The sequence below is a fragment of the Protomyctophum parallelum genome (assembly GCF_964188405.1).
Source record: "Protomyctophum parallelum genome assembly, chromosome: 14".
NCBI classification, from domain to species: Eukaryota; Metazoa; Chordata; class Actinopteri; order Myctophiformes; family Myctophidae; genus Protomyctophum; species Protomyctophum parallelum.
This window is the reverse complement of record NC_139709.1, coordinates 22,106,617-22,129,695: the sequence shown is the minus strand read 5'-3', so window position 1 is coordinate 22,129,695 and position 23,079 is coordinate 22,106,617. Positions and strand designations below refer to the sequence as shown.

The following is a 23,079-nucleotide window of genomic DNA, read 5'->3' as shown; positions in this document are numbered from 1 at the left end:
CGAAGCCCTTTTTCCAATTTAACAAATTATAATCATCATACTATAATTCAGTCAATGTCAGAATCAGAATCAAACTTTATTGTCTCTATATGTCTGTCAGAAACACCACCGTATCTCCTCACCGCCTGCGCCAATCACTCCCACTTTTCACACAGGCATTGACCATAATAATATGGAAGTCTTAACGAAGCCCTATTTCCAATTTAACAAATTGAAAAATTATAATGCAATATCTCACAACGGGTAAGGGCTAGTACTATACATTTGGATCTTTGCAATAACTAAGAACAGCTAATGAACATTTGCAGCCGCTGGGGTTTACTGCTAAAAATGTACAGAGATAGAGAGAAACAGAGATGTAGGGCCAAGTGGTTAGGGCGCATACCACATGGCTGATCAGTGAGTCACAGGTTCGATACCCAGCAGAACTGTCCATTTGCTGAATGTCAGAACAGAGAAGCAAATGTATATTAAAACAATCGTAACTACGGTTTAGTCCTTACTTCCATTCCTTCCATCTACCCAATTACTACAGGAGCAGAGAATCTACGAGCTGAAGAAGAGGAACCAGGAGCTGGAGAAATTCAAATTTGTCCTCGACTACAAGATCAGCGAGCTCAAGAAGAAGATAGAACCTCGTGAACAGGAAATAAAAGAGCGCAAGGAGCAGATCCACGAGGTGTGTGAGACGTGTACAGTAACAACCACCAGTGCTAGTTTGAAACCATATCGACCTGTATCGGTTCAATCTATGCGTTTTAATGCATTCTCTATTCTCTACCGCTTCTCACACCGTTCCCATGTAATTAGATTTTGAACACGATACAATGTTTAGTATCATTAGAAATGATGTAGAAATGTGTCAGTGGTGTAATGTGACATTATAAAACCACCAAAAAAAAAGCAGGCGATTATTCGATTTGGCTGATGGTCACTTTCTGGCATCCCTAGTTTATAACACCTCCTACTTGGTCTTAACGTAGTCTGTGGGGTGGCAGTGGGGTCAGGGGTAGAGTGACCGGATGGAAACCGCAAGGTTCCCAGTTCGAACCCGGGCTCCCCCAGAGTTTGTGTCGAGGTGGTGGCTGGTTTCCTCCGGCATCGGTGTGTGACAAGTGCACGTTGACCATAAAGTGAAAAGCGTATAAAGTGCATGTTGACCCTGGAAGTGCATGCGCATAGGCACGAAACCATATAGGGCCTAGTTGCTCGACGCAGGTCTTTATCAGATGACTTTTCCCAGGCTTACAACCTTTAAACTTCAAAGGTTGTAAGCTTCCTTTCATCTCGAAGCACCGTGGCATTGGTAACACATTTGATATAATTCTTCTTGGAAAATGACAGATCTATTGATTGTGTCCTTCATACATTTGGTCAAAAAGCTTGGCTGCTAATAATAATGTAATTGTACACACGATAGTATACCAAGACACACCATGGTGTGTATCATCAAGGTCTCCCTGCTCTAGCTCACTGGTTCTCAACCTGTGGGTCGGGACCCCTAGGGGGGGCTCCACATGATTTTGGGGGGTTCCCAGATGCAAGTGAAATGACAATGTAAGGTTTTTAATACCTATAAATAAAAGTAAAGAAAAAAGAAAGGGTGCTGGGGGGCTTGGTCTCTCCTCCGCGTCATCAGTGCCCATATACCAAGGGCCTTTCTGTGTGGAGATTGCATGTTCTCCCCGTGTCCCCTAGGGTAGGTACCCTCACAAAAAACATGCAGTAATCCTGGTCTCTAAACTATCTCCCCCTGGCCAGCCGGGGCGCCTGATGGAGGGGAAAGGAACTGGTCGGAAAAACGTTCTAATAGAGTAGGGGATGGTGTTCCATAGCCTAGGACAGGGGTATTCAACTAGATTAGGTTGGGGGCCACAACTGTAGAATGATTGTGTGTGGAGGGCCGCACAGCGTGTGCGCAAAGCGCTTTTCTTTTTGGATTCTACAAATGCATTTTGCGTTCAAACACAAAGATCTATTGTCCGGTTTTCGGTGAGATTTGCCGGGATCCGAATTCCCCAGAATACAGCAGATATAGCTAGGTTTAATACGCACAATTGGTTTGTTTAATGCTTCAATAATATCCTTATTTTACGAATCAAACATGCTTTTTATAGGGTTTTTATTAGTTCATTCTTAAACATAAAACACATATATCAACATTCACACGTTTGTTCAAACTTCCCCACACAGACTGATAATAGTACCCTGGATTTGTGACTTAGCACGCCCTTAAAGTCTATTACCTAACCCTGCTCTCATTTGGAGAAGTGTAGTTATATTGAACATAGTCATATTCCACTTTGTGTGGTTCCATTAAGTAAGTGTGCATAATTATGGTATTTCACTTGTTTGTGGTTCCACTATGCTCACTTTGTAATGTGTGTGTGGTTCCACGTCTGTGGTGTTCCACCCACTGAATAAGTGTGGCTATTGGCCACTTTGTATGTGTGTGTGCCACTTGTAACTATGTGTGTGCCACTTGTAACTATGTGGTTTTAAATCTGCCATTCAAGATTATTGATTTGGAGAAAATAAACACAATAGCACTTGGTTACAACCTAATTATCACATTACACATTAATACATAGTTATGAAATAATGCACATATCATATCATAATTACCGCTGGCCTCTCTGCTGTTTCTGTCACGGTGGTCTGGTGAATCTAAATTCAACCCTGGACCAAACAGTATACTAGACCAGAGAGAGTTGCCTTTGCAACCAATCAAATAGCAGGGATAGGTGTCTCAGCCAATGAGAAAGCACGGACCTTTATGGCCTGTGCTCTGAGCATCCTGCCTGCTCACTTGAGACAGCCTTTTGCAACAGCCCCATCACTTCCTGTCATGTGAGCTGTTGCTTATCTCTAGATCAAAATGTCTAGATTAACTGTTTAAACCATTATATATATATTATCTAGGCTTTACTAACCCAGTATAATATTGGTTACTTTAGAACACATTTATCAATGAAACGAAGAAAGAAGTTCTTCTTCCTTCCTGGTACATAGACATGCCCTGTAATCAATGATTTAGTTTCTGCCTGCTGTGGAAGTCGTAAACCTCCTTCTCACATCAAGATCAGATAAGCAACCCCCTACCAGGTGGCTGCATCCATGGAATGTGCCACAGAGAGTTCTCCTTCAGTCTTGTGAACATAGATGATCATCATTTGACCTCATATGTTTTACATCAATTCTGAATACCTTCTTGCACATCCATATATAGTTCGACATCTATGTAGGCTAATACATTTGTGCCCAGTATGAGCACAGGGTGATGTATATCCATACAAGTATATGCTATACCTTAGAATAGACATATTTGACAGAATGAGCGTCAACGAGCACTAGCTGCAAATACAAACACACACACACACACACACACACACACACACACACACACACACACACACACACACACACACACACACACACACACTGCAGGAGTCTGTCTAATTTCTCTACAAAAGCCCTTGAATATGATTTAGGATTACTGTCATTATGATAATCTAGCACTTTATATACTGTATCGCACACATCATACCTGTAACTTTCTCTCTTTAAAGAAAAGCCAGTTGAATAACCCTGGCCTAGGGGCTGCGACAGAGAAGGCCTCCCCTAATAGTGTGGTACGAAAAAAAAACAGCTCCCGTAGGATGTTTGTGCTAAAATTGATTTTTTTGCAGATCTTGGTTCTATAGGGTCCAAACTATGAGAAAATGATGGGGTTCAAATTTTCCCGACCCCCACCCCGTTTCTGGGGGGGTCATCTATTTGGGACCTCCCAGAACAGTATGCCAGCCAGTTAATGTCCGATTTTTCTTTTTTCTTTTTTTTACATTAAACCACTTGAACCATAGCATCCCTTTTCCAAGGAGAACTTTAGCCAACAATAGCTGATCTACAAGGTTGTAGTTTTAGCTTGTAGATCAGCTATTTTCAAAGTAAGGTGCCTCAGACCCAAGTGTAGCAAATATTGCTGCTAAATAAAGATCAGCCAAGATCAGCCAGGCTGCTGCTGTCTTTCTCTTTTCTCTTTGTCTTTCTGTTGTCGCCGTCGGTCAGGTGACTGGGAGGGCTACTTGTCATCCTTAGAGGAACTCATCAAGTATTTCTTTGCTTGTGATCTCCTTAAATATGCTCGACTGATGCCAGTCTATCTTGCCCAAATGAACGCTCTTGAACAGGATGACCCAGAAACATGGAACGCACTGAAGTCAGGTGAATTTGTGGTGGCAAAGTCAGAGATACCGTTCACTCATCTCTTCACAGATCAAGCCCTTGAGCAGGAAATCAAGAAGCTAAAGGGACATGGTGGGATGGTTGGACTCAGTAGAGATGAAGCAGCTCTGGACCGACTAGTCACTACCACACCTCATCTTTCTGGTCTAGTGAATCAGTACCTCAACATCTTCCCAAAAGCTTCCAGGTCTGCAAGGAAAGAACATTATCAGCTCTCAGGAGAGATTGCATTGAGGTCAAGAGAAAATGCTCTCAAGCAATGTAAATTGATTGAGTTGCACTGTGGAGGCAATCTGTTCAAAGAGAACACACCATTGAAGAGTCTGGTTTCATCAGCGCTTGTGTCAGATGGTGCAAAAAATGACATTCTTCCTGGGCCTACACAATTTTCCTGGGCCTACACAATTTATCTGGTGCTGACTGGGTAGGAAAATTTGTTGGAATCTCCAAGAAGACATGGGTCAATGCCTACTTGAGGCTTGATGATGATGATCCTGCCATTAACTGCTTCAAGGACCTTGGAATGGGTTCCATTCCTCCTGAGCTTGTTAACGGCAAGCTTCCATCACCATTGGAGTCATTGGAGCATTTTGCATGCCATGTTTACAGTCCAAAAGGTCCAACAACCTTGCCATTACTAGATGGGAACTATTTCGGTCAAAGAACTTGGAGGGTGAGATGCTACCTCCAACTCGTGCTGCACTGCTACCACATATCCTCTGTGCCAACTACATCACAATAAGGGATAAGTCATTCATACCTGACAAATTTCCCTGAGCTTCCACCAATCGAACAAAATGGATGGAATTCAGATAGTGGAGGGTATGTTCCAGTCAGGTGTCTTGCCCTCCCTGCTCCAAAGGCAGTACTTGAGCTCATCACATGTGGTTGCAAAGCAGGTTGCAAGGGACGGTGCAGCTGCTCAAACAATAACCTGCCTTGCACTCCTCTCTGCAAATGCTATGGTGGAGACTGTGTCAACACTATCAGGGAGGACATTCAAGATGATGACGAAGATGAATAGATCCTGCAAATAATTTATTGTAGGCATAATTGACCATGGGCTCTTTAAGAGGATAGGTGTGTGTGTGTGTGTGTGTGTGTCCGTGTGTTGTGTTGTTAGTGTGAGTGCAGTGTGTGAAATAAATGGACACGTTCTGCATGCCCAAAGTGAGAAGTTGCAATACCTTTATTCCCTGCAGTAACATCTGTCAACAATAATGGTAGAATACTAATAAACTATCAAAGATAACGCAAGATATTCTAATAATATTCTAAATACTTGCAAATCACATAGGGTGCTGTGGAAGACCCCTGGTATTAACTACTACTCATTTGTGTAAACTTTTAATGCTTAAATTATTATCTAATTTGACATTGTTCTGGAACAGGAGCAGAGCGAGGAATGTAATGAGTACTGAGATGAGTCCGGGGGGCCCCGGGTGAAGAAAGACCCCAACCAAAAGTCAGAAAAGATTATTCTGTCTACTTTCAAAGTGTAAGAAATCAACTCAGAATATTTAAAAACCTATAAAACAACCCTAATATTATGAAAATCGGACATTAATTGTCTGGCGTACTATTATGGGGGGGTCCCAAAATATATGACCCCCCAAATAAGGGGTGGGGGTCGGGAAAATTTGAACCCCATCATTTTCTGACAGTTTGGTCCCTATGAAAGCCAAAAAAGCAAAAAAATCACTTTTAGCAAAAAAATCCTACGGAAATACACCTTGTACCACACTATAAGCCTCAATCTGGTCGGTGGAACCTCCAGAAGCTCCAGGTCTGTTGATCTGAGGTGCCTAGTGGTGGGGGGGTACTTTACCAGGTCAGAGATGTAGGCGGGGGCTAGTCCGTTCAGGGCTTTGTAAACAAATAAAAAGTGTCTTAAAATCAATTCTAAATCGCACCGGCAACCAGTGGAGGTTTTATGTTTTACATTTTGGAAATGATGGGCATGTACTTCGTCGTCGATGGAACTGTGATGTGTGAAAACGACGTTCGAGGCGAAAGATGTTGCTGCTGTAGATCAAATGATTTGAGTTCAAACCCACATGATCACACAAGGTGGGTTTTGGTTTGTGTGTCAGATGGAGGCGGAGCTCGAAGACTTCCATAAGAAGAACACGCAGCTGGAGCTGACCGTGTCTGAGCTGCGACTCCGACTCAGCACCACCGACAAGGAGATGCGCAAGGAGATGCAGAGGGTGAGTACACCACCCTCACGGAGATGCAGAGGGTGAGTACACCACCCTCAAGGAGATGCAGAGGGTGAGTACACCACCCTCAAGGAGATGCAGAGGGTGAGTACACCACCCTCACGGAGATGCAGAGGGTGAGTACACCACCCTCAAGGAGATGCAGAGGGTGAGAAGACACATCACCAGAGGTTTCTGTAAAAGTTCCTTGAGAGACAGCGAAATGCCTTCACGACCGACGACGTACGTCGCGACGTATATTTTTCCGTCGCAACGTATATTCGAGTACGTCCTGGCGTAAATATCAATTCGTCCCGGCAGAACGGACTCGTCGCGGCTATATCTACCCGTTTGCGACGTAATATGTTGGCTATTATTTTCCGTCGCGCCAGAACGGGACTCGTCGCAGCTATATCTACCCGTTGTGGCGTGAGCTGGACTCGTCCCGGCAGAACGTGACTCGTCGCGACTATATCTACCCGTTTGCGACGTGCGCCTCGCCGGTCCGGTCTCCAGGCGAGCCTGCGTCCTTCATATATTTTTTTTTCTGCTCTCGTTGGACTTAACTTTAAAAGTCCAATGGAACACCTCTTTGTAATGGGTCGCTGTAGTATAGTGGTCTAATTCCTCGCCTCTCTATTCTTTTTTGCTGAGGACGCTGGTTCAATTCCCGCTCGCGGCAAACCAAAATTATTATATTTTAGACAGACAGACAGACAGACAGACAGACTGCCTGTCTGCCTGCCTGTCTGCCTGCCTAATGTATTGTAAATAATGTATTCATTCCATACGGCTATTTTTTTTTAATATAAAAACTTTTTTCTTTCGCGCGATTCGAACCAGCGTCGTCAGCACCAAAACATTGAGAGGCGAGTGATTAAACCGCTGGACTACAGCGGCCATACGTTACAAAGAAGTGTTTCATTGGACTTATAAAGACAATAGCACCCAGCTGCAGTCTCGCAAGGGGAGGGACCGGAAGTGCTTTTATTTCCGGCTTCCACGTGCACAAGCGCACATACACGCACGCGAAATATAATGCGCGTGCACGACACGCACTTGCTGGTGCGCGCTTAAATGCCGGGTGTATATAGTACCATCTGTGCTTAAACATAATTACGTGGTCGGTTTGGAAAAGTTTGAAGTAGTTTGTTGTAGGTAATATTTTAATTGAAAGCTTATTAGTTGGTGGTATAAGTGTGCATATTTGAAGAAATGCAAATCTAACAATAATAAAATGATATGCAATAATAGGCTAGGCCTATATGGTCGATTATAACATAATGATATCAAGGCATTTAAGTAATGTAATAAGTTGCTATAACCCCGTACCCCTGTCCCACACACACCATGTCCAGACCATAGATCACAGACACACGACCATATGCATTTAATTTACTATGAAAACCTGCATTTCCCGTCAGTCAGTCAGTAAGTGTGTCATGTCACGCCTCGTGTCATGCCTCCATATATGGTCACGCCTCATGACACGTCACACCGCCATATATGGCCGTTTCCATATGATATAAGATCCCGACACTGACCTCATCAAACCCTGGATAGCCATACATTGAAAAGACTGGATCATCACCTAGATCTCCATATATGGAGCTGAGGCGGCCAGCAACTCTACATCTGACCTCATAATGTAATAATCAGCTCATAATGTAATTAAAAGACGAGCACATAACTTAATAGATTTTTCTATAATGTAATAATGTGTTACATTAAGAACCTCCACATAGGCGACTCATACTGTAATAAAACTTCATAATGCAATAATGTCTTTATAATGTATGAGCTGATTATTACATATTGCATTATATTTCGCGTGCGTGTATGTGCGCTTGTGCACGTGGAAGCCGGAAATAAAAGCACTTCCGGTCCCTCCCCTTGCGAGACTGCAGCTGGGTGCTATTGTCTTTATAAGTCCAATGAAACACTTCTTTGTAACGTATGGCCGCTGTAGTCCAGCGGTTTAATCACTCGCCTCTCAATGTTTTGGTGCTGACGACGCTGGTTCGAATCGCGCGAAAGACAAAAGTTTTTATATTAAAAAAAAATAGCCGTATGGAATGAATACATTATTTACAATACATTAGGCAGGCAGACAGGCAGGCAGACAGGCAGTCTGTCTGTCTGTCTGTCTGTCTGTCTGTCTAAAATATAATAATTTTGGTTTGCCGCGAGCGGGAATTGAACCAGCGTCCTCAGCAAAAAAGAATAGAGAGGCGAGGAATTAGACCACTATACTACAGCGACCCATTACAAAGAGGTGTTCCATTGGACTTTTAAAGTTAAGTCCAACGAGAGCAGAAAAAAAAATATATGAAGGACGCAGGCTCGCCTGGAGACCGGACCGGCGAGGCGCACGTCGCAAACGGGTAGATATAGTCGCGACGAGTCACGTTCTGCCGGGACGAGTCCAGCTCACGCCACAACGGGTAGATATAGCTGCGACGAGTCCCGTTCTGGCGCGACGGAAAATAATAGCCAACATATTACGTCGCAAACGGGTAGATATAGCCGCGACGAGTCCGTTCTGCCGGGACGAATTGATATTTACGCCAGGACGTACTCGAATATACGTTGCGACGGAAAAATATACGTCGCGACGTACGTCGTCGGTCGTGAAGGCATTTCGCTCCACCTGGGTTCCTTTCAGACGAGGAGCGTGTGACGCAGACGTTGTCGCCTGGATCAGCAACAGGTCTGCTCCAGGTTTGCTCATGAGGGCGTAAAAAAAAAAGCTCAACTCAATCTAGGTCTTGTCAGCCGCAGGCGTGTGCACGAAACGAGCATGCGCGCGGCAATTTCACAGAACTGCGCCCGCGTAAATATGCTTGCGTTGTCGCCCCTCAACTTCTCAGCGCTTCATTGACAGTCGCTGCCCTGTCGAAACACTTTTAGGCACCAGAATCATTTCTGACGGCCAACAGGTAGTGTTCTGTAGGCCAGTGGTTCTCAATATTTTTGAGAACCACCCAAATTGATATGTTTTTGAGTTGACCCAAACTCTTTTCAAGAATATTCCCAAAAAATCACACCCGTGTGAAGTTCTTATCATCGTAGATCATCATGACGTAAAATAGAGACTATGTCTATTTGCTCAGACACTATGACGTAAAATTCTCCTTTCATTGTCAATGGGAATTTAATGTTTGTGTAGGACAAAGTTTGTGGACACAAATCAAAAGCTGGAAATTGGGGGGCACTAGCCCCTCAAAGGGCACGAAGTGACATGCTGCTTACATATCTGCTATTTTTGAATAGCCAACGTATAAATGGATGAAGTGGTTAAATTATTGTAAATCCGCCAAAGTGATGTTCACACCTTTACCGGTGGTTCAAATTGGTTTTTATTAAAAAGTAACGCAATAGTTGCAAAGACAACAAAACCAACAAACAAACCCACATCAAATACATTCCATTTTACATGGCGACTGTGGCTCAAGAGGTAGAGCAGGTCGTCCAATGATCCATGGGTCGGCGGTTCGAATCCCGGCTCCTCCTGTCTACATGTCGAAGTGTCCTTGGGCAAGATACTGAACCCCAAATTGCTCCCGATGTGCTGGTTGGTACCTTGCATGGCTTCCGCCGCAATCGGTGTATGAATGTGTGTGTGAATGGGTGAATGTAATGCACAATCTATGTAAAGCGCCTTGGATAAAGGCGCTATATAAATGCACCATTTACCATTTTACATAAAACAGACCTTAGACAGAAATGAAACTTAAAACAAAAGAAAACAAACTTGATTTTAAATAATCACAACTGCACTTTCTGCACTTCGAACACCATAGGTACATTCTTCCATATGGTGTGGGAGTGTCCGAGTGTCCTCACATTTTGGAATTTGGTTGCTACTAACCTTTCGACTATTCTACAAATTAACATCACACCCTCCCCATCTCTATTCTTGTATCCCAGTTGCCATTAAATAACACCCGTATTCGTGTCTTCTTTGCTGGCGTAACGGCCGCAAATAAGATGGTTGCTTCGCACTGGAAACCGCCTCATACATTGTCATTTCGCCAATGGGCTTTGACCTTTCTAGATATCATTTATCTAGAAATGTCTACAGCAAGATTGCATGGTGCAAAAGAGGAAAACATTGAGATTTGGTCTGGTATTGCAGATTTGGTTAAGGGCATGGTTTAATCATTATTATTATTATCATTATTTATTTATTTTTTGTTTCCAAAGGTTTCTTTTCACTATGGAGCTAATGTGTTTATTTAGTATGAAGGTACTGTCGAAGGTGAAGCCAAGGTTTTTGACGGAGGAGCAAATGTTTGAGCTGATGGAATGGTGTTATTTTTGTATGGTGTATTGTCATTGTCAAGGCTAAAGAATATGAAGCAAGGAAGCCTGCACGACTAAAGAAGCACTCACGGTGTAAAAGCATAGACTGTAAAAAAGATGGACAAAGCGTTCCCCGGGTCTAACATGAACGTAAAATGAAGCCTGTCAGTCCTTGTATTGTAAGTCGCCATCTTTCTAGATCCGTTTGGGCCCAGCTGGCCCATTGGCTGGCCCAGACAACGAGGCGGGACTTCCCCACTTCTTCTTCGTTGGTTTTTATTTTGACTCGAGTGGGTGGGGAATCCCGATCATAGACTGTAACGGTAGCCACGCCCCTCAGAACATACGCGACTTTATGGTATTTTTTTTAATAAATGGGACCATAATTTTCCAAAAAGAATATTATGACATTAGAAATGAGACTTTAAACTAGTGACTGGAAGCAGAAAGTATTCATTATTAAGGTAATACAGTCTAGGTGAAGTTGGGCCCAAATACATGGACTTCTATGGGGCTATGGGGTTTTTTTGGGCCCAATGACAGTGCCACAACAGGCCATTGTATGAACTTTCAGGAAATCCCGATTTCCATAGTGGCTTCACAAAATATCTGTCTGACTGCCCCCCTGTGTAAAAGCCATTTTATAGCCCTATGTCTTTGTTCTGCCTTGTTTTGTTTTTGTTCTGCTCATTTATATTGTCACAACTGTATTTGTTCTGTTTTTTCTGTGCTTCTATTTGTTTTTACACTCACCAGCACTCACAGCACTCACGGACTCCGTGAGTGCTGGTGTTCTCTTCTTAGAGATTTCTTTAAAAGTTTACTTTTCCCGACCGCGCACCCGGTAAGAATGTATAAAGACAATGAGACGTATTGGAGTCGTGCGGGCTTCCTTGCTTCATATTCTTTAGCCTTGACAAGGACAATACACCATACAAAAATAACGGACATGTAGTTTAAGGCACTTTTATTCGTTTCTGATTGGCATAGTATGTATGCGGTCGTTGTGCTGTCTGCAGCATACTATGCCAATCAGAAACGAATAAAAGTGCCTTAAACTACATGTCCGTCCGTGAGTGCTGGTGTTCTCTTCTTAGAGATTTATTTAAAAGGCTAAAGAATATGACTTCTGTTTTATTTGAATTCAGGTTTAAAAAGTTGTTATGTCATTTAGACATGTAGGCGTTGGAGTGAGGGATTTGGACATCGTCCACATAGCAATGGAATGCAATATTGTGTTTTTTAAGGATTGTTCCTTAGGAGGGGAAAGGAACTGGTTGGAATAACGTGTTCCTTCCACGCGCTACGTCCAACCAGGGAAACTCCCCCCTGTCAGGTGTAAAGGAGCAACTTGGACACTCAAGCATGAAGGAAGCATGAGTTAAGTCCGTTGCTCTCCCCAGGTTGGCGGAGGGTGTGTAGAGCCCAGGATCACATTAGATGATTGACACAGGGGTGAAAAATGGGTTACAAAATCGTGGGATAAAAAAAAAAAAAAAAGGATTGTTCCTAATGGCAGCATGTAGAGAAGAATCGGAATAGGGCCAAGGATATCGCCAAAATTAAATCTATTCTCTCACCTCAAGACCTGGAACAAATCATGCACGTCGCTTTCATATCCTCCCGTCTAGACTATTGCAATGCACTCTTCACCACTCTTAGCCGCTCATCACTATCCCGACTTCAACTAATACAAAACTCCGCAGCCAGAATCCTCACAAACACAAACCGCAGGGCACATATAACTCCAGTATTAGCCGCACTACATTGGCTCCCTATTAAAGCCAGAATTGATTTTAAAATACTTTTAATTAATTAATTAATTACTTAAGTTTTAAAGCTCTACATGGGGCTGGCCTCGCTGTACATCATCGACCTACTGCCTCCTAAACCAAATGTCAGATCTCTCAGGTCCTCCAGCTAAGGTCTGCTAGAATTACCTGCGTCCAAGTTGAAAACCAAGGCTTTGACCGGGCTTTCGCTGTGGTAGCTCCTACCCTATGGAATGCCTTGCCTCTGGCATTGAAAAATGCTGAATCAGTCGACTCTTTTAAGAGACTAAAAGACTCATTTATTCCGTAAACATTTCTCCGTCCCATGTACCTTTGACCTGAGCCATTTTATAGCTTTTTATTATATGTCTTTGTTCTGCCTTGTTTTGTTTTTGTTCTGCTCATTTATATTGTCACAACTGTATTTGTTCTGTTTTTTCTGTGCTTCTATTTGTTTTTACTGTGTCAATTGTTCAGCACCTTGTAGCTTTGCTTCGAAAGGTGCTTTATAAATAAAATTTACTTACTTACTTACTTAAAAGTAGGTCGTTAAAAACTCTCAGGAGTGCAGATTCAGTACTATGGCCGGGTTTGAAGCCGGATTGGAATTTTTCATGTCCATGTGCGAGCAGGAATGACTGGGTGTAAATAACCTTTTCAAGGACTTTAGAGAGAAATGGAAGGTGGGAGATGGGTCTGAAATTAGAGAGGATAGAGGCATCAAGGTTATTCTTTTTTTAAATGGGATGGACAGCAGCATGTTTCAGGGCGGTGAGGACACAACCATAGAGGAGGGAAGGATTAACTATGGCTTGAATACTAAATAGCTGGGATGGGATGCAGTCGGTGAGTCTGTTAGTGGGCCTCAGGCACATGACCACATCAGTGAGTGTGGTTAGAGACACTGGCTCAGAATGGGTGAGGGTAGCCGTGGGAGGTCACAGGGGGCAAGGGAGGGTCTGGGGCTGTGGAAGAATGAACGGACCGGAGGTCAGTTGTGACTTTAGATATTGTCAATGACTTGCATGAGAAGGAGTTGGTGGAGTTAGCTGTTTTAGCAGACAGTTTGAGGGTCCAATGGAGTTAAGAGGTTATGTCCAATGCGTTTCTTTTACTACTTTCCATTGGTTCAATATTTTCGAAACAACACACAGACGTAAAGGGTGTTCAATACCACTGATTTATGGAATAAGATCAAAAACCTCAAAAATTGAGTTATGAAGGTTTCCTCCGGACAGCAACGATATGTTTTATAATACTATTCATGTGTGTCCCCCATTCTCTGCTCAGTTGAAGGACACAGAGGCCTATGTTGGCCGGTTCAAGGCAGAGCTCCACACCTGTATAGCCTTCATACAGGAACCAAAGAAACTCAAGGGCAGTATATGGGAGCTCCATGAACGCCACGTGCAGCAGAGTGACGGGGTGCGTGTTAACCCATTGACACAAATGTCTTCTAAATCATGACAGTTTTCTGAATAAGCTATGTTTCTATGTCAGTGGTTCTTCGATTTAAAAAAAATAGCAGACCTACAAGCTCGTAGCGCGCCACTCGGTGACGCGCTATGAGCTTGTAGATCTGCTATTTTTCAATAGCTAAAGTATAACATAATGCTAACACCAAAAGGGGTTCCCGCCCAAAATGGGTTTTAAGGTTACAAATGTTGATGTCCTCACAAGTAGTTTTGACCATGAAAATGACCGTACGCTATTTTTACAGAGTGAAATATAATTGTGTGTGTGTGTGTGTGTGTGCGTCTTTCTCAACCTTTTCCCAGGTTGAGAAAGTGGCCGTAGACACAGATGTCCAGATGGAGGGGTCTCGTCAGCGGGAGCACCTGGAAAGGAACTTGGCCTCTCTGAAGGCGAAGCTAGCCAAAGACTCTGAGGTCCAGCGCAAAGACAAAGTTAAACTCATGAAGGTACGGCACAGCCAAATATGCTACGTCCATTTAAGCCAGTAGCTTAAAGCTGTCCTACCCGACACCAGGGTCTACATTTCTAAATGGAAGAGTAGGGAGACCACCTCCAACCACTGCAGATGTACTACGGTAGTTATTAGCATACATTTAATTACACATTTGTGGGTCGAGTAAAAATCCCATTTTCTTTTCCTACAAAATAAATAAAAAGTATTTCCCCCATTGTATTTACATTTTTTTAAATATATAACTTTGTTTATTGGTTTTTTCACAGAAGCATTATTTAAATAGTAGCATCATTTATTTAAATACAGGAGTTGAAAAATTATAAATGGTGGCATTAACAGCTTCTCTTAAATAAACCCCACAAGTATGCATGACAAGAGTAAACACATTGAATTTTCACCCCAAAGAAAAAAGACAACAGGAAACAAGACAAACAAACCTTAAATACAGGATCAGTAAAAGGCAGACAAAAACAGACAAAACAACAGTACACAACATCCTATAAACAATCATAGGTACATGATACATCCATAATCCGCATTACATCACAGCAATCCAATCACAGTATAGGCTACTTTTAAATCAAAAGTCCAGCAGACCTCACCCATCCCCAAGCAGAGACTGATTCAAATTCTGAATGAATTGAAAGAATGGACCCCATATCCTCCCAAACGTCATTGTATTTACATTTTAAAACAAGCAAACGCATTCCATAAATGAAAAATGGTTATTATTAAGATGTAGTGAAAATAGCCGATCTAAAGATCGCAACGCGGTGCGAAGCAACGCATTGTGTGCTTGTAGATCTGCTATTTTCACTAGTTTGGGTCCCGGGCAAACGTCTAATCTCTCTTTTGGGTCTCGACCTGAAAAGTTTGGAAACCACTGCTTTATACCAACTCACTGGGAGGTCAGGGTTTTAATCCCCAGCCGAGTCCTAACAAAGACTATCAAAATGGTACCCAGTGACTCCCTGCTTGGCACTCAGCATCAAGGTTTACATTGGGGATTAAATCCCTGCGACATACTAGCGTCATTATTCAGGGGGTGTACTTGTACATGACTTCAGTCCGCTTCATGTTAAGGCAATGGGAGATTCCTGACCTATGGGCCAGAGGCTACTTAATTGCTACAGTACCATGCTTAACATTATCATAATGTTCATTATGAGTCCCGTTCTGTTGCTTTAAAACATAATAACTGTCGCCCTCTCCGCACAGGAGAACGTGTCCCTGATTCACGAAATCAACGAACTGCGCAAGGAGCTGCGTATGGCACGGACCCATGTCCACGAATATGAGAGCCAAACAAAAGTCGCCAAGAAGCCCAAAAAACTCAACTCCACTGAGGTCATAGGTGAGCTTTTACTTTGACTTTACTCAGATGACACATGTCTGTTGCAATTCACAATTCGGACTGATCTCCGTGAATAACCAGTACTGTGAATTATACAGTCATTGATCCGGCTCTCTTGATGGTCCTCATTCACACCAGTCATTTGTGTCTTACTTACTTTGAGTGCAGAAAAGGTGCACACGCAAAATTACCACCAGATTCAAGATACTTGTGAGCAACAGTCTGTTAATGCTGTGAATAGCATTTTAAAAGTCAGTTGCCTTAAGTTATGATTCTGCTGTTTTGCAGCACGTTATTTTTGTCTTGGAATTTGATGAATATTGAACCAACTTAAAGTATTTACAAGAGCTTGTGACAAAAATAATATCCATTATTGGATGATTCTGATCTGTATACAGCACTTTGGTCAATGCACTGGAGCATTTCCTGAAAGAAAGTAACGGTTTGGGACATACTGTACGTAGGTGTCCAGCAGACAGTGGCGATGACTCTAAACTGTATGGACAAAAGGTATCCTTCCTCCAAGTTGTACTGCTTGTCAAAGTGTAAATTGCAGACTTGAAAAGAAAAGAATCCAAGGCACTCCGTCTTTGGTGAAAAATGAAATAGTTTATTTGATGATGAGCAAGGCAGGGTCTATCAGATAGACCCTGACGAAGACCTTTTGGTCGAAACGCGTAGGTCCCGTTATTTATTTGCCTTGCTCATCATCAAATAAACTATTTAATTTTTCACCAAAGACGGAGGGCCTTGGATTATTTTCTTTTCAAGTCTGCAATTTACACTTTGACAAGCAGTACAACTTGGAGGAAGGATACCTTTTGTCTATATGGTTTTACCTGTATCACCAAAGAGCACCCATCTAAGAGCCACTAACAGATCCCTGCAGCGCTTCCATTCCTCTATTTCTGATCTAATCTGTATGGGTCACACAGGCACGGCCTCCAAGGAGCTGGAGGGAAACGTGGTGGTGCGTCTGGACTTTGAGCAGGAGGCCGAGCGGATCATTCAGCTGCAGCGCTCCGAGATGCAGAGGCTGCGGCAGGAGATGCACAACCACAGCCTCGTGGTCAGGCCTCACACCTCCTCGTCCTCCTCCATCACTAAGCTGCCTGCTCTAACTGGGTGAGACCACCCCCTACCCCACTGGTTCCCAACCTGTGGGTCGGGAGCCATGATTTTTATTATCTAAAAAAAAAGGAAGAAAAAAGAAAGGAAAAGACTATTACTGCATCAAAAGCAATCGACAAACTATACCATAAAAATCACACCCGTGTGAAGTGAGGGCCGCTCTTATCATCTTACAACATCAATTCCAACATAATGTTTGTTTAAGCAACAGGTGTTAATGTTTGTTTTAGTCCTCAAATCAAACATTACATTTCTCTTTATTGTCTATAGCGTTTTCTTAAACAAGCATTGTTGAAAGACAAACATTAAAGCTGTGTATAGGAGGAGCTAGCACCCCTCAAAAATCACACCTGTGTGAAGTGAGGGGCGCTCATGGCATCATACAAATTTACGTCATATTTGGCGGACAATTGACCACCTAATTTGTCCTTTCATTGTCAATGGCAAATATGAGACATGTGGGGACAAGATTTATGTCATATTTGGTAGACATTTGTCCCAATTTCTCCTTTCACTATTTTCACTATATTTATCTGTGGAACCGGGGGAAACTAAATGTCTCAACTCCTACAACTCTAAGGCCCCTTTTCCACCAAAAGAACTTCGGTTCAGAACCAGTGCCGTTCCGAACCTTGGTGCTTTTTGCGAACCGGTCGCGAACCGGCTGCATTTCCACCAGATTGACGGCCGGTTCATTTGGTGGCGCTATTATACCTCAACACAAAATGTTGAAAGAGAAGGATCCGTCATGCGCCCCGAGGGCGTTGCACAACACAAACCGATGTAAACAGTATCCACGAGGTTGTGATGTCAAGGTTACAAGTTATTATAACGCCCCGCAAGTCTCAGCTGGATTCTGGATCGCGATGCATCCGTATACGTTTGGATCGTTTCATGTTTGCGTTGGCAATTAATGTAAACGTATTTTTGTTCAAAGATATCTGTTGCGTGTGTCACTGTGTCTGCGACGTCCTCCCAAGTTCCAACCCACTGACAAGTTCCAACCTACTGACACACCCACTTATATCGTCTCGGTTCACAAAGCGCTGCGTGCAATTACAAAGCTGAACCACCGTTTATGGTTCGGAACCAACTCATTTTCAGTGGAAACACTCTGAACTGGTTCAATATTTAGCGGGAAGAAAGAACCGAACCGGTTCAACCCCGGTGGAAAAGGGGTCTAAGTGCTTAATTGTTGGAAGGAGCCACTACACTTCAGTACAGAGGGACTGACTCATCCATTCCATGGTCACAGAAGTAATTATGGTTGTTGAATGCATCAATGTGTCATAATTTCTAAATGAATGTATGGCCGGTTCTCGGTCTTGATATTAAAGTGGTTATTGCATGTCATGGTTCATTTGATTCGCAAACTTAACACATATAAAGGCATGACAATGCATTTAAAAGACAAAAGAAAGAAAGAACACTAGTGTAATGGAATAAACGACCTTGGGGGTATTGACTTACTGAGTGTTAACAAACACTCAGTAAGTATTTTCACAAACAAAGGGCCAGCAGCAAGAGAGCATCCATTGTGGTTGACCCCAGAGGCCTGCTTTAGAGTGTGCGAGTGACGCTATCCTCCGAGGTCACAGAGAGACCATTCTCCGGGCGCAGTGACATCATGCTGCCCTCCACGTCGGTACGGCAGTGCACCCCACAGCCACTCACACATACCAGCAGCGCCAGTCACGTGCTTGTCGGACGCCCCATTGTCCGTCTACGCGGTTATGGCTCCTCACTGCTAGGCTCAGGACAATGCCCTGAGCCCGAGAGCCCCGGGGGGGCCCTCACCCAACAATTGTGTTCTCTCTTGGATTTCCCCTCCATGCACATCACAGGACAATATGGTGTTCCCGTACGATGACATGAGATGGGTGTCTTCCACGGTTTTTTGCCTGTCAGTTCGTGACACAATGTGAGGGAGGGTCCAGGGTGCCAGGGAGGGAATGGGTGATGCCAGTTTGGACAGTCACTGCGGTGATGGAGGCACGGTGTCATCAGGCTTGCTGACTGTACTTGTTGGGGTGGGCAAAGCACACAGCGTTCTTCCAGCCGGTCCTCACGCTGCCAGCTGCATTCGTCATCACAGCCACTCGTGACCATTGTTATACCAAAGGGACTCCCGTTTTCTGTATGTTTACTTTTGCGAAAAAGAAAAAGCAAGCGAGAAAGAAAGAAAGTATACTCAAGATCGAGGGGATACCTGTTGTGCTGAAGAGCAATTCATCTCTAGGGTCACCCAGAGGGAGTTTATTGTATTTCATTTTTGGGACGCATTTTGGACAAAAGTTGGGACATCTACACAGGATGCCTTTTCTGGCCTGCTGATGGTCTATTGTACTCTAAGATATCTTGGAACACCTTGTTAGGATGATGAGCAGACATGTCATAATGCCTTGACCATAGACGGCTGCATGATGGTCAACTGGCACTGAGTGAGTAACCTGTATTCACATAGTAATGTGCATTTAACATAGAGTAACCTGCATCCAACATAGAGTCAGGAACCTGCTTTCACAGATAGGGAGTAATGTACTTTCAACATAGAGTAACCTGCATTTAACATAGCGTAACTTGCATTCAACATAGAGAAACCTGCATTTAACAGTGCGTAATGTAGATTCAACAGAGTAACCTGAATTTAACATAGTGAGTACGCTACATTCAATATAGTGTCAGTAACGTGCATTCAACATGAGAGAGTGTGAATATGAATTACAGGAGTATCATGCTGTTTGCAGTCTTGTCAGGTGTCTGGCTCCTTCTAAGCTGACTGATCTGTGAGGAGAGTCCAGGCAGCCGGCATCACCATGCCTGAGATGGAAGTCTTTTATCCGCATCGCCACATCATCCGAAGGCCCCCGGGCCTGCGACTGGACACGTTGATCCGGCTGGAGGAACAGGTGGAGCTCTGGTGGTTCCGAGAGCCCCGTCGCTCCCTGCTGTGCTACCTGGCCTCGGTGGCTCTGATCCTGGGCCTGGGCCTGGGCGGCGTGGGCCTCCTGGCCACCGCCACCAGCCTGTCTGGGGAGTGGCGCCTCGGGGTGGGCACGGCGCTCTGCCTGCTGGCCTTGGCCGTCCTGCTCAAGCAGCTCCTGAGCTCCGCCGTGCAGGACATGAACTGCGTGCACAGCCGTCAGCGCATCGAGCAGCTGAAGAGTGGCGGGAGTGCAGATCCCGTGCTCATGGCGGTGGTCGGACTGGCGCTGTTGCTGTGCGGGGTCGTGCTGCTCTACGTGTCCACCACCATCACGCGGCGTGGCGGCCAAGACCAGGACAGGGACAGGAAGGACATGTTTCTGTCCGGCCTGGTGCTGATGGCCGTGGGGGGAGGCATGTCCATGGCCATGTCGGGCTACACGGCACTGCTCTGCCTTCAGAGGAGGAGGAGGAGGGAGGAGGAGAGGCAGAGGTGGATCAGAAGGAGGAGGCAGAGGGATGCGAGGAGGATGGAGAGCAGAGCGATTCGTGTGTTCAGCGTTTCGGGAGGACAGGGGGACCAGGCACGACGGGACGCTTCCTCCAGCAGAACCAGCCTCATCTGAAATCAGGCCGGACGGACAGACAGACAGACAGACAGACAGACAGACAGACAGACAATGAAAAAGTAACTCGGGAGCTGATGTAGAATACTAAGAAAAAAGAAAACAAACAGGCAAAAAAAGGAGTATAAAAGAGTTTACTGTATGACGACGAGAGAGAGATGAGATGAATAAGATGCTGTAATATCTCCTGTCTTATATCGTTACAGCTTGTATAACAAATACTTTGTCTTCGTTCAAATCAATCATTGTGGACACCTTGGGTAAAAGGATATATCCAAGAGAACACTGGACAGAAAGTGTTTCTGTTTCCAGTCCTCCTGAATCACTACAGCTCATAGTATCATTTTCTCTATAGTGTCAGTGAACTGAGCAGTGTTATCTGTGGGAAGTAGCAGGCTACACCCATAGTGTCACAGCAAGCTCATGTTGCTTTTCTCTCTACAGTTGTGTGATTGTTGTGTGACTCAGTACACAAACCACTTAAGAGATGTCATCTGAAAAATCCATTACACACCTTGGTTTTCCTTTTGTGTGTGTGTGTGTGTGTGTGTGTGTGTGTGTGTGTGTGTGTGTGTGTGCGCGCGCGCGCTTTTGTGTAAAGAAATAAAACTGACAAAAGATGGTGTAAACGCTACTTAACTTTATGGGGATGAAGATATTATTAGTATTTATTAGAGTATACATGTATTATTAAAGTACCAGCATTGTGATCAGTATATTTTCTGAAATACAAATCCACATATAGTGTTAAAAAAACGTTTAGTTTTCAAAAGCATTATAGGCAATGCCTATATTCAGAATTCACACATTACACAATAGATTAGCTCTAAATCAATTTATTTCAGAAGCACCGAATGTCAAAGGTCATAGTTGTCATCCAGCTTCAATTGTCTGATTGCTGATTGATCATTGTCTGATTGCTGAATGATTATTTGGAAAACAGTCTGTCTCCTTTTTGGACAATTGTGGCTCATTCAGTTCACATTGATGTTGACATTTCACTGCTCACTCTTCAAACTTTCAAACATGCCCCCCAATGCTCCCATTGCAATAAGCTAATTCTAATCATAAACAAACAGTCTTTGGGGGTGGGGGCACATATCCCTGATATCATCCTATGGTGAACTGAAGATCATCATCACTGTCCATGATGTCCTCCTCTGCCTCTATGGCTCTCTCTGCTCTCTCTCTATCACTGGTTGGGATGTAGTTATCCTCGATGAAGCCGTCATCGTCATCGTCCATCCTAGTGTGGTTCCTGCCACCTCCGACCACCACCGTCTGAGGGAAGGATGTCCCCTCGTGGCCGTACTGGCTGACCCCGTCGGACTCCAGGAGCAGGGAGTGCCGGTAGCTCGCCAGGAAGTGATGGAAGAGGCGAAACTTGACCGCCACGACGACGGAAACGGAGACGGTGAGGGCCGTGGCCACGCCTGCGATCCAATACAGTGACTGGGAGGAGGTTGGGTTTCCTCCTGTGCTAGGAACTACGGGAAATTGGATAGTTTGGGAATTAATGACACTAGGAAAGTAATAACAAACTATATTAACAATGTAGATGTGCATCTGCATAAGGTCAGGACATTGTTGTCTCAAGTGTTTCCTGTAAACGAAATGTTATGAGGTTCAAAGTGGCACCTATAAGCCTTATTGAAGATCATAAAATGCTGTTAAATAACAACCGCACGCCTTACACCTGCACTCAACTGAACATTACTTACCCCCAACCCCAAGTCCGGTAACGTTAGGGTTAGTTTGGTCAAAATCCGTGTCTTCCAGGAGCTTTCTGTGAGGGCCACTGCTTCCTCTCAGGGCAGATGCATGAGGAGAAGCATGTGCTTCTGAGATGAGGGCTGTGCAAAGACAAAACACCACAACTGCAATGCAGCTCAAGTGCCCCATGTTTCTCCTGGGTATATGTTTCCTGCAATAAAGCCAATAATTACACTTAATTGGGGTCATTTTCACTGAAGAGGCACTGCAGTTTAATATGTCACTGATAATTAATTTCATGGCCAGCCAGCATTGGCCGGTAAGCTTACTAACCAATCTCCCTCTCATGTGCTGTGTATTTCTTTTTATCCATGTTATATATTATTAAATAAATGTTCACAGTTGAGGAATAATCCTGTGTAGCCTCAAAAACTAAAATCTAAACATCACATGATGGTGAACTACGTTATGCTCCTCCCGAATCTTGACCAATGTTCATGTCCATGTTGTGATAGGTCATTCAGGACTGTAGTCCTGAATGACCTATCACTCTACAACATAATAATGTGCGCATACAGTAAGTGACTTGTGCTTACACAAACACATCAAGACGTATGTTCTTTTCGTCCAGCTATAACACACAAGATGGCAAAACAATATGCAGGGCTACTACAAATGAGCTGACGGACCATGATGAGCAACACTCAGCAGCAGTCATATGACTATGACAAACTTTCTATTTGACTTAAATACACTTTTCCTACTTTCACATTAACTTTATCCACTCCTCCAAATACAGACAAGTGACTTACTTGATGGAAACGGATGGCTTAAATTGGCAGGTGTATCTTTCCCAGTTTTGTTTCTTAAAAGGTGA

At 43.8% G+C, this 23,079-nt stretch overlaps 2 protein-coding genes across 2 annotated transcripts in view; both read left to right on the top strand.

The window, feature by feature from the left end:
• Positions 1 to 16,936, top strand: part of cfap57 (cilia and flagella associated protein 57) — a gene marked incomplete at both ends in the record, with an annotated part of 37,832 nt that extends 20,896 nt beyond the window's left edge. The window contains 6 exons of the mRNA XM_083782665.1: positions 536 to 679; positions 6,339 to 6,455; positions 13,814 to 13,948; positions 14,302 to 14,445; positions 15,672 to 15,807; positions 16,743 to 16,936. Of these exons, the coding sequence (XP_083638791.1) occupies positions 536 to 679; positions 6,339 to 6,455; positions 13,814 to 13,948; positions 14,302 to 14,445; positions 15,672 to 15,807; positions 16,743 to 16,936 (870 nt within the window). The remainder of the gene's footprint in view (positions 1 to 535; positions 680 to 6,338; positions 6,456 to 13,813; positions 13,949 to 14,301; positions 14,446 to 15,671; positions 15,808 to 16,742) is intronic.
• A 2,818-nt stretch (positions 16,937 to 19,754) lies between these two features.
• Positions 19,755 to 20,489, top strand: LOC310871175 (transmembrane protein 125-like; the record flags this gene model as incomplete). Its single annotated transcript, XM_083782664.1, has 1 exon — positions 19,755 to 20,489. The coding sequence occupies one exon, from the start codon at positions 19,755 to 19,757 to the stop codon at positions 20,487 to 20,489; it is 735 nt and encodes a 244-aa protein (XP_083638790.1).
• Positions 20,490 to 23,079: the final 2,590 nt, after the last annotated feature.